Here is an 11661-nt window from a genome sequence, read left to right as displayed (position 1 = left end):
GAAATGAGGGATCGCAGGGGAACCAGAAGCCAGACAACAAACAACTTTTGACGTCGCATAGAGCTGAATGGAGGAGTTCCATGGGGCCATGTGCCATGTCCCAAGTCCGAGGCCCGGAGGAGTTTAGAGTTTTTAGACTTGGCTCCATTCATAAATGGCCATGGCAAGCGGGTTTTGGCAACGTGCTCTTCGCCGGATGACTCATCTCCACTGGATGGCTTTGCTGGCAATGGGGCACGTGATGCCATCGTCGAGGTGTGTCAATTAGCAGTTAGTTGTTGCAGTTGAAGAGGCGGTCACACAAGGGGGAGGGGAAAGGGGGTTTGGGATTGGGTGCTGGAAGCGGATGAGGATGAGGAGTAGGTAATCGCTGGTGGCCTAAGTCCAGGGCGTGACTCATCTCGTCATTGGAGCTGTGCAATGTATTTGTGGCCACAGAGGTTCCTATAGACTGGTTCATGATGTTAACTAATAATGCAATATGTTTAATTAGCGAAATTCTTGTTATCCGATCACAATATAGTGGATTAAGGAATTTTTGTAAAATTTCATGCTAAATTACAATTTAATATAAGATTTGCCGGCATTACGAACTGAATAATTTCACAAACATTGTATTAAGAAAATAACCTTTTTAAGCTTTATAACTCTAATTGACGTACAATTCGAATTATATTAAAAATGTATTGCAAGAACCTTAAAAAATAAATTTAATACAGATTAAGTTTTATAGTAAATTAATGATTAAGAAAATGTTGGATTTTAAAAGTGTAAAAGGATCTCTGTTTATGAAACTAATTACCACCATCTGTTTTATCTACTACAATATAATAATTATTTAATTAATTGAAAACTAGTTCAGAGTGGAACTTGGTCGTCCACCTCTAGAGACAAACGCCTTTGCCAATTCATGAATGAAGCAATTGCCAACTGGTTTTTGTAGCGCCGCTTCCTGCGCCCTAGACTCGATCTGGAGTCGAGACTAAAAACGAGACTTGAAGCCAGACGGCGACTGGAAGTGTGCACCCACATGATCCGTGGCCCGCCGCCAATTGTGCGGGTGTCCACATCCACTTTAATACTGTGTATCCACATCCGCTGGCTTCTCTATTAAATGCGGAAGAGGGCGGCATTCATTCGTATGCAGCACCTCCCCATCCAGTTCCCTTCCAAGTTCCTGTCCATCGACTTCATCCAACTCACGTGCTGGGCGGGATTCTCCGCTGCGGATTCGCTTTTGGTTGGGGTTTCGAATCCGAGTTCTGGGTTTGGCAGTGTCGGCTCTCTTTGTGGCGCCCACAGCCGCGTGCCGCTTTGATTAATTATGCGGTGCAATGTGGCCACCTACTCCTCCTCCTCCCCCTCCCCTCTCCTCTTTCCCTTTGAATGGTTAACTGTCATTGTTCGGGCATATTTGTTTGGTTTATTTGTCTGTAACTGGCTGTAACACACAACAATTGACCCAATTATGATGACATCGGGAATATCTGGACACGACGAGTTGATTTTTCATGTCCATTGGACAACAGCACTGTGGTTCAATCTTTTGTGGGAGATCTGTGTTTAAATCTGGAAATGTGTGCGAGTTTCGTTACTTTATTTAATTAAATAATTTATCAGAATTATTAAAGAGTGCCTGAAAAATGTGGTTAAAATCTTGATTGTTTTAAAATGCGTATAAAAAACTAATTTTATATAAAGTTTAATGGTTTAGTTATTTTATTTATTTACTACTTCGTAAAAATTCTTCTTGATAAATCAGCCATCAGATTCTGGCACAACCCATACCAAATCCTGTAAATTCCATTTTCTCTGCCTGAATAAACTTTATCCTGCGCTTCATTTCTTGGCTGCTTTTCTACTTGTATTTATTTTTTGTTTTTACCATTTTCCTACTGCAAAATTCTCTGAAAAGTTGCAACAAAGTGGCAAGCACAAAGGCCAGGAGGAAGGTACTGCACAATTTTACTGTCAATTAGGCGGCCGCACGGCCAAAAGTCGAGTTTATTGTTGAGCCACCTTAAAAATTCGAGGCCGAGAAGGAGGTTGTAGTGAACACGAGGCGTAAATCTTTTCAGCGAGTATCACACTGCTAAAAAAAATAGCATAACAAATAAAATAGAATGTATTTTTAGAAAAATATTTTATATTTACTGAAATATCCCCAAACATTTAACTGAATTTTATTTTTTGAGTTCCACCATTCAGTTTTAAAAAAAATGTTTTCTCACAATATTTCAACTTTTGATCCATCATTATTTGAATTTTATATTTACTGAAAAATCCCCAAACACTAAACTGAATTTTATTTTTTGAGTTCCACCATGCACTTTTAAAAAAATGTTTTCTCACAATATTCTAACTTTTGATCAATCATTATTTGAATTTTTGGGTTTATTGTCATAGTTCTCCACTCATTTTTGTATTGTGCGCAGTTGACGAACCGCGACCCCGGGCAGGTGTGTTCGTCAGGGGATTTCAATGCCAGAATAGCAGGGATTCGGAAGCCCAAGTGGCGGGGGAATCCAAGGAGCCAGCACGAGCGCCACAGCAGCTGCCGTAAAATGGACAGCGGCTAATTCCCCGCTCGCCTGGCAAATGCCAAAATGGCAAAGCGGCAACAATGAACGCACAGGGTGAAGGTCAGATTTCGGGCAATCAAACAATGAACAATGCCCGGCCGAAAGGAATCGTTTTGAATATGAAATGAGATTGGCACACAACGGGCCGAGGAATGGTAGTCGACTTGACTGACCGTAGGTGGACTCCAATTACCCTACGGCAGCTGGAATCGCCTCGCCTCGGATTCGAAATCGGATTCGCAATCTCCTCGATCTCGATTGATCTTTCAATCAATGGCAGCTGCCTTGACCATCTCTCTTTGGAGTGCGCCAATTTTCAATCTCGAACGTCAATATTTGCCTGGACTTCAGGCAGTTTTGAAATTCCAGGAATGCCCCGCTTTTGGGTTAAACTACGTTATGTTTTATTAGTAATATGAGTAGACTAAAAAGTTCCCTATAGTTGTTATCTACATAAGTATGCGGAAACAAAGAAAGGACTTGATTTAAACATTTTAAACATTCTATAAACACACTCCCACAAAGGCGCGCTTTTAAAGATACATAAAATAAAATTGATACAACTTTTCTTATCAAATCACAGCGATCAAAGTAAGATTCTCAGGAAATAATTTATTTGTATTTTACGAAACCCAAAATTAAGCCATTAAATCAAAAATCAGAATCATCCTAATTTTGATTAATTTTTGGAGGGTAGAGATCGGTATAGTGGATGTAATCACTTCCTTTAAAGGCTTAATATGGCCTTATATTCCCATTCCAAACTACTGGGCATCAGGCACGTTATCGCCAGCTTTTTATCGTGCCACCACCCAAAAGGAGCCGCGTCATCAACGCAGATTGAAATAATTCGGAGTTGCCAACTTGCCAAGTCATCCCGAATTGGTCAGCGGTGGAGGCCTCTGATCTCCGGGCATATTCCTGGGGAGGAGCGGAGATCGCGTGCGATAGGCTACGTCAATATTTGTGTTTATTTCTGGCTCGGATCGGATCGGACCAGAAGGGAATGGGCATGGCAATGGGCATGGGTATGATTATGAGGTCCTTGTTAGTCCGTTTGAATTGGCGGCGCTTTCGCTTTGAGGTCGGACAAGTGGCTGCCCAATTTGCGCTCTGTTTGTGTATCATTTTGTGGGCCTGGCTAATTGTTTTGTGCCCTTAAAGACCGGCTACCTGACCCGATCTCGATCCAGCGATGGGAATCTCAGCGGTTTTATTTGCCCTGGATTTCATTATTTTGCGGTGAATGTGGGAAAACTGCAAGTAGGCTAGAAATTTAACAAGTTGTTTCTGTTGCACAGATTTTTGTTTGGAGTTTACTGGAAATTTTTTACAGGATAACGATGAGGGACGAAAAAGAAATGTCGACATCCCGATCTAGTTCTATACATTTATTTAGTTCTATCCTACACAAGCAAGTTTATCAAATACAGCAATTTCCAACACAAAAACTACAAAAATAAATCTCAATTCTTCGAGGGTACAAAATAATTTAATTGTATTATTGGTTTTAAAAAATTATAGTAGCAATTACTATAAATTCACCAAAAATTTACGTTTTAGACAAAAAGTACAAGTTTCTATACGAAACTTCAGCTTGGCAGCGTCTTCTGTAATATTAAGTACTTTATTACAAATACAAAATTATTTAAATCTTAACATACCATTATCGCGCCATCATATACAAATATATTAATTTATCAACCTTCCGTTGAGAATATATATGTTTCTTCGAGAATATTCTTCACGTTTAAGTATAAAAATCGAACGCTTTCTTGGGAGGATTCTCTAGTAGTTTTTTTTAAACTAGTTAAAAGTTCGATCAATTTCAAAGGCAATGATCTCACCTGAAGCGACTAACCTTCGTTATTAACGATTTGATACCTTCTGTTTTGCTTGGAGACTAGTCCTTTTTCGATTAAATTGTTCACGGCTTCATCCACATTATCAATCAGCTTCATTACTTTCGTATCGGTGACCACGCTCACCAACTTCAGGATGGCCCCCTTGGAAGCAGAACCTCCCAGAACATCCATTGACTCCCACACAATGCTCTCCAACTCGTCCTTCTCATTGTTCTCGCAGACTGGTATTTCTTCCAAAGACATTTTAAACTCAAAATTTTACACTTAAAAATTTAAAAGTTTTTGGTGTACAAAAAGTTACAATTTTATTGAAATAAATGTACACGTCCACACACGACGAAATGTATCGAAAAATGATCTTTGGAAATACTGGGTAAAGGAATGAAGTTTCAGTTGGATTTAAAGAAGCCTACTTGGGATTCAAATAAAACTTAAGTGTCAACTTTGCCTCTTTCAATACTTGCTTGTTATCGACTATCGGTCAAGATGACAACTTTAATTGCCAAAGGTGGTCTAAAGCTATTAAATTGGCTGCAACCCTATCATTCTGATTTGACAAGTTGGCAGTACAATTCTTTCCTTTTTCTGCTACGCGAACTTCGTACTAGTTGTTCAATTATTTCTACGGCTGAATTAATTCATTTAAACTTATAAGTGCTTCGAAATGAGTGATGTTGTTATTGAAAATGATTCAAATGTTTTGCAAGATACTGAGCAAATGCATTTTGAGGCAGAAGATACTAGGTAAGTACGCTAAACCACCAGTTAAAACTGCAAGTCATTCACCTAACCTAAAATTTCTAAGTTTTCTAAATGGCGAGACAAGCTGTGAAAATCCAGAGGAGCAGGAACGTTCTAAGACTTTGCTACAATGTACGCTGGTCAAAAATCAGAACTATGAGGTTGGAATGCTGATATTAATCCTTCACCTGAAAGTAAAAATTTTCTATTTAGAATTTGGCCAGCCGGTGGGTCATCTTTTATATGCAGAGCCCCGTAGCCGCATTGGTTGAGCTAATGCAATTTGTGGTGGAGGCCAGTGGCAGTTATTACCAGATCCCCAAAGACACTCCGATGCCATTCTCCTACAGCAACATCTTGATGGCCAGCACAGCCCAGTTTCAAAATGTAAGTGGAGAAATCGTTATTTAAGGGACTCGGAATAATTAATTAAAACATTTTCTCTTTTTAGGTCAGCATGTATTATCCCATGATTATGAAGACGGCCAAATCCTTTGTGAGCAGTGTGGTTAGCTTTTTACAGGCTCTACTGAAGGCGGTCGATGCCACGCCCATAATCCACGACAAAATGTTTTTGACTGAGTTAACGCGCTTTGTGATGGCGGGTTCTGAGTGCACAATTCGACCTCTTCGCCATACCAGCACTATGATAGGTGAGTTACTAAACTGAACTAAGTGCTTATCAACCAGTAAAAGAAAATATGAATTTCTTAATTACTTTTAATTGTAAAATCCATTTTTGTCTGATATATAAGTTTTCGTTTCGTCGGGAAGATATGAATGTAGCGACCATAAATAACAAATATTACAAATATTATTGTGTTTTAAAAATTCAAATCACTCATAAACCTCTTATCATAAAAAATATCTTATTAAATCGTTGGAATTAAACAGTATTTTATCTGAGGACTACAACATCAACATATTATATATTATTTTTCTTCTGTATTTAAGTTATAAAAACATAATTAAAATTATAATGCTTTGTGCTTTCATTCCAGGTCTTAAACTGATGACCATTTTGAGTGAGCTTGCGGAGAGTGAGCCGATGAAGACACTGTGGATGAGGATGTTTAACTGTCTGTTCTTGGATCGCTACCGGGATGTGGTGAACGACATCAGGCTTCTCTGCTTCTCCGAACTTGGGCTGTGGTTCAGCACTTATCCAAACTGTCACCTTACTCAACGCCGCCTGCGCTTTTTCTTCGAAGCTTTGCAGGATAGTTCGTCGGAAGTAGGGCAATGCTGCCTGGACACCATCTCACAACTCAGCCGCAATGAAGGACTTCGTCCAATGTGCCTGGAATTGGGCAGTGAATTCAAGGAGCAATTACGCAAAATTTCCCTCGATAAAGAAAGTGAACTGGGGGTGAAATCCTTGCGCATATTGACCGATTTCTATCGATCTTCTCCAGAAATTCTAAATAACGCCGACTGTCAACTCCTGGAGCAACTAATGCTCGCTGCAGATCGAGAATTAGCGCAGGCAGCAGCGGAGTTTTTCAACCTGCGAAGAATGGGAACCGGAGCAGAACCCTTTTTACGAAAACTTAGTCGTTTGTTGCACTTTTTCGTTGTCGAAAGTCAACATGAACATGCTGCCTATCTAGTAGATGCTTTGATTGAAAGTTGTGATTCGATTCTGGACTGGGAGCCCATGATAGCTATGTTGATGGAGGATCAAGCCCCAAATCAAAACGAAGTCGAGAGCATTGCTTTGATTGAAATCCTTTCCAAAGCAGTAAAGCAAGCAATCACAGGAGAGATCCCTCCAGGAAGATATACCAAAGATCTAGAGAGAAAACCGATGCCAGGAGCCCAAGAGAAGGCCACCAAGCTTCTGGCACCAATTTTGCCTGAAATGCTTCATAAATATGAAAAGAGTTGTGAAGGTCTGGAAAATCTTTTGGAACTCCCGCAGTACTTTAGTCTGGAGTACTACCTGCAGGAAGATAACTATGGGCACCTTCAGCAATTAATGGATCAGATCCAAAGCATTTTATTCAATCAGAACAAAAACTTCGTACTCCGGATGGCAGCTCACACTCTGGAGGTTCTCTATGAGTCTACTTCCTCAACGAGGGGGCATATAAAAGAGATCCTCAACAATGCGGTGACCAATTACAAGATTGCACTGCGCGCCTGGCAAGAGTCGTATGGCATGACCGGGTCCAGCTCCTCGTCCGTGCACTCATCCTCCTCATCGGGCTCCACCAAAAGTCCGAGGAGCAGGGCGCGCCGACTGCTGGTTACCCTTCGTTTGCTTTCAGCCCTTTACGGACGTTTTGATCTTAGTGCCGGGCAGATGACCGAGTCGATTTTGTCCAGCCTGAAGAGAGTGATCAGGGAGCGGGAGAGACCGGTGAAAGATTGCCTGCCGGCGGAGGCAGTGGGTCTTTATCTAGAGGTTGCCTACTTTAGCATAAGTTGGGACTTAAAGAGCTTTAGAGACGAGTCTTCCAGCGATTTCAACATGGAGGAGCCTGCTGCTTCCCTTAAGAAGCACTTGGAAGACTTTCTATTTGTTACCTTCGATCAGGTTGTGAATGAGTACGATGCGGTAATCGCATATAATGTGAGTAAAGGGAGAATAGGTTTATTATCACAACTTTTACTAATCATCTATTGATTGTAGTCATTTTCATATATATGCGATCTGTTTTTGCTATATGGAGACCAGCTGCGTAACAGTCCCCATTCCTGGGTACGTTCCATTACTTACCAACCGTCTCTTAGCGAGATAGAGCTGCTGGAAGGCTTTGTCCTGCGAAATATCTTTGTCTGCAGTCCTTTGGAAATTATGAAAGAACATAACTTTGATCAGCTGCAATGCATGCGCCGCATTGTGGCCAGCTACTGCAAACTGGTGATTTTTAATGTGTTCCCCATCATGAGAGCCTCCAAGATCTTTCAGTATTACGAAAAGGTTGGCAAGTAAACACATCACAAGAAATTTTATTCTAGTTACACTTTTTTCAGTACAATGCAGCATTTGGGGACATTATGAGAAGTTCCATGGAACAAGCCCTGAACATCAATTCCGTCCACTATGGAATGACCGTAATTCACACCTGTTTGCTGCAATACGAGAAGATTATGGCGGATAATAATGGAGAAGGTGTAAGGGCCTTCAGTTCCACAGAGTTCTCCGATCTTATTGGCCTGGCCAAACGATTGGCGGAGACCTTTAATTCCAATCTCGTGAATAATCGCCACGGTGTATTGGCTCTTCACAGAGCTGGTATTATGTATGTTTTGGAATCGGTTCAAGATAAACCGACGGATGCCCCAAAAAATCTACTCTTCTTGCGTGTCATCCAGGAGTTCGTGCCACAGGTTTTGGTACAGGACAAATCCACACTTCTTAACATGGTACAGCGCATTGAGCAGCCGGCATTACCTTCTTGCAGCAGAGAGGAGTGGCAGCCTTTGGAAGGATATCGTTCCGCCTTGAATTAGTTTTTGGAGACAACTCCTCGTCGGAAACTTTTAGAAAAGATTGCCCTATTTTGTATTTCTTGTAATCTTTTGATTTTATTATATAATTTTAATTAATACATGATTAACTGACTATTTTACCCAAAACTACTGATTTTTTAATAATGTTCTCTTGTTAAATATTAAGTATTTCTACTATATAGATCATAGTAGATCTTGCAAAAAAAGTTATATTTTAAGTAAAGATTATTAAGTTTATTGTGTGAACTTAAATCTTTGAATTAATGTCAGATTTATATATTGCTCTCCTAGACTTCCCTTAACTCAAATCGTTCGTCGTGTTCGCAAATACGTGTGCATCCTTGTTGCCTTTTTGTATGTGTTTGACTGGCATTGGGAAACCCATCTCAGTTTCACCGGCAACATTTGGCAAAGCTTTTCCTGCTGCAATGCCACCTTTCGTTCAGATAGCAACAAAAGGTTGCGTAATAACGACCAGTATCTTGTATCTGCAGGCTGCATTCAGTCGTCAGCTGCCGTGTGGTATCGAATTTCCAAGTCCCATTCATATCGAAGGCTGCGCAGCAATTTTCAATTTCAATGCTCGCTCGCTGACAAATTGACTCGCAACTTTGTGGGTTCTTTCGAGAAGCAGGGTGGCTGGAAGGGGGGTGCCCATGTCAAAGGCTGCACGAGCTAACACGGCCTTTGACACCCCGAAATGGAGGGCCGGGAATCGAAACCAAGAGCCCTCAAGGTGGGCGCTAAAATTTTGGAAACGAAATGAAATTCAAGTGGATATTGGGTCACTTCTGGTTTTGGTTTTCAAGTGCCGGCCGTTTGTCCATTTCCTTGGCACATGCCAAGTGGTCGGCACGTATCCGATTACGGGACAGAGAAACCTACAAACTCCTATGGAACTGCAGTATTTTTGCAGATTCCACTGGTCACAGCTGTGGGAGATGCTAAGCGAAACATTCCTGGCCATCAAGCACACGGTGGATCGATCTGCTGGGGAGCAACATCTGGTCATACTGATCTTAATTGGAACATCTCCTCGAAGGAGGCACACTTCGGTTGTATCTCGCTATGCACTGACAGAAAATATTAAAAAGATAAAATGCAAATCATTGGGGGTTAAGAAGAAGCTGGATAGACTCCGAATCTTTGCACGTCAGCGTTTCTAGCACCATTCTGATCACTTTTAAACCTCAATCTTTAAACCTTTGACTATAGAAATTGTTTGGTAGGGTGAGTTTTAAATCAAGATAGCACTAGCTGTAAGGATCCTGCATTTCCTTCAGTGTACCTGACAGGTAGCAACGAACTGAGCCAGCAACCTGGTCGATCAATTTCGCGTAACGGGCTGCGAGAACCGCTAGGCCATGGCAATTGCATTTCACGGTCCTTCCCGATCTCCCCCGATCTCAGATCGCGGTCCGCCAACGGAACCTGATCACAGATGTCCTGACGGGCCAGATCCGATCGCCCTCGGTTGCGGTTTAACGAGATGTGCGCCCGCCCCCTCGACACACGCCTCCACAAAAAACCCCCGAAAGATCGACCCTAGCATGATTTTTTGGCTCTGATAAACCCCGTCCCTCGAGCGAAAGTGTAACACAATTTCAGACACGCGCATCTGTCGTTCGGTTTGAGTTTCGGATCTTGAGGAACAGTTGTGGCCCCCGAAAAAAAAGACAAAACTGTTTTGCAAAAAAAAGAAGGAGTTTTAAATACCCAGAAAGGGGCGACACGTGGCACTTGATTCGTATCACATTTCTGGACTATTTCGGGAGTTTACATTTCGGCAGGGAAGGGTTTCTCTTTACTTTATTTATTTCGTTAACTCCTCTTGCCAACTGTCAACCCATTTGGCCGATATTTATGGCCAGTTGCCTTTGGCCATCGAAAATTGGGGGAGGGGTCGTCGTTTTGCTGTTGCAACTGTTATTAACATGAATTTATTGCTTGTTTCTGCGTTTTTTCGGCTACGAATTTTAATTTTAGCAGACAAAGTGTGATCGCACCGAAGTTTTATCGCTATTAGGGCTTAAAAGAGCTAAGAGCGTTGCCAACATACAGAATTTAAGGTTCCCACATTTATGTAAATTTATCAAATTTGAATTGTTATTCCATAACTATTTGAAAATTTATATTATATTTCTTAGAATTGTTGGGATTAGCAAGATTCAATTAAAAATGATTACTATTCGTTGCAATTTCCTTAGATAAAGATTTTTAAAAATAAATATTGTACCCCAAATTACCCAACATTTTTCAAACTTCTCAGTGGCATTACCCCCACTTAATTTTATTTGAAAAATGTCTTTCTAATCGTCTGTAGTACGACAACATCAACAATACCATCTTAACCAAATCCGTGTTGGCCCCGTCAAGTTGCGTGTAAAAACACGAATTTTTCGATTCATCATCGCGACAGGAGGTCCGCACTCTAAGTCCTTCGGATCCTCGCGGTTCCATTGATAAATGCCAAAAGAAATTTGTCGATTGTCAATCAGAGGATCTTGAGTTCGAGGTGATCCCTCGACTGACAGCAAACACGCGGTGTTGTCCTTACTCATTTTTTCCCCTGACTGGTGGCTCTTTTTGTTATTGTTGCTGCTGCTGGTGCTGCTGCCTAATGTCTTGGCAAATAAGGAGCGCCGCTCCTGGCGACGACTTCTGTCACGGTAGTCCCGTGTCCCCGGCATGTCCTATATCTTCTGCATGTCCTGTTCCTGCCAGGCACGGTGTGTGTAAATCAGGCCGCCTGTTTACAAATGTGTCGCCATCGCGTAACTCAATCCTTGCCGCGCTGGTCCCACAGGATGCGCTCGACAGCCGTCGCCGGCTTGGCAAACCAATAAATACCATTTAGATGTTGCCTTAAGGACTCTTACCCCGCCCCTCCGCGGCCATCGCTTACGTTTCTTACACTGAGAACAAATTCATATCTTGAATTGTGCTTTTGGGAGTTTTATTTAACCCATTGTACTATTATGAATCTTCAGATTAAAATTTATATTTACCCTTTA

The 11661-nt window shown here is 41.4% G+C and overlaps 1 protein-coding gene across 1 annotated transcript; it reads left to right on the top strand.

Annotated features, from left to right (window-relative positions):
- Positions 1-5038: 5038 nt before the first annotated feature.
- On the top strand, positions 5039-8648 carry LOC108039926 (cohesin subunit SA-1). Its single transcript, XM_017117105.1, has 7 exons — positions 5039-5191; positions 5253-5349; positions 5402-5575; positions 5640-5841; positions 6190-7763; positions 7824-8114; positions 8168-8648. The coding sequence occupies exons 1-7, from the start codon at positions 5112-5114 to the stop codon at positions 8645-8647; spliced, it is 2898 nt and encodes a 965-aa protein (XP_016972594.1). The 5' UTR covers positions 5039-5111; the 3' UTR covers position 8648.
- Positions 8649-11661: the final 3013 nt, after the last annotated feature.

This window comes from Drosophila rhopaloa, unplaced genomic scaffold (assembly GCF_018152115.1).
Source record: "Drosophila rhopaloa isolate 14029-0021.01 unplaced genomic scaffold, ASM1815211v1 contig_163, whole genome shotgun sequence".
In the NCBI taxonomy this organism is placed as follows: Eukaryota; Metazoa; Arthropoda; class Insecta; order Diptera; family Drosophilidae; genus Drosophila; species Drosophila rhopaloa.
This window is presented reverse-complemented; position numbering and strand designations above follow the sequence as displayed.

Coding starts and splice junctions, on each gene's coding strand:
- LOC108039926 (XM_017117105.1), top strand. CDS start 5,112: ATGAGTGATGTTGTTATTGAAAATGATTCAAATGTTTTGCAAGATACT. Junction 5,350..5,401: donor TCAAAAATCAGAACTATGAG/GTTGGAATGCTG, acceptor TTTTCTATTTAG/AATTTGGCCAGCCGGTGGGT. Junction 7,764..7,823: donor ATGCGGTAATCGCATATAAT/GTGAGTAAAGGG, acceptor TATTGATTGTAG/TCATTTTCATATATATGCGA.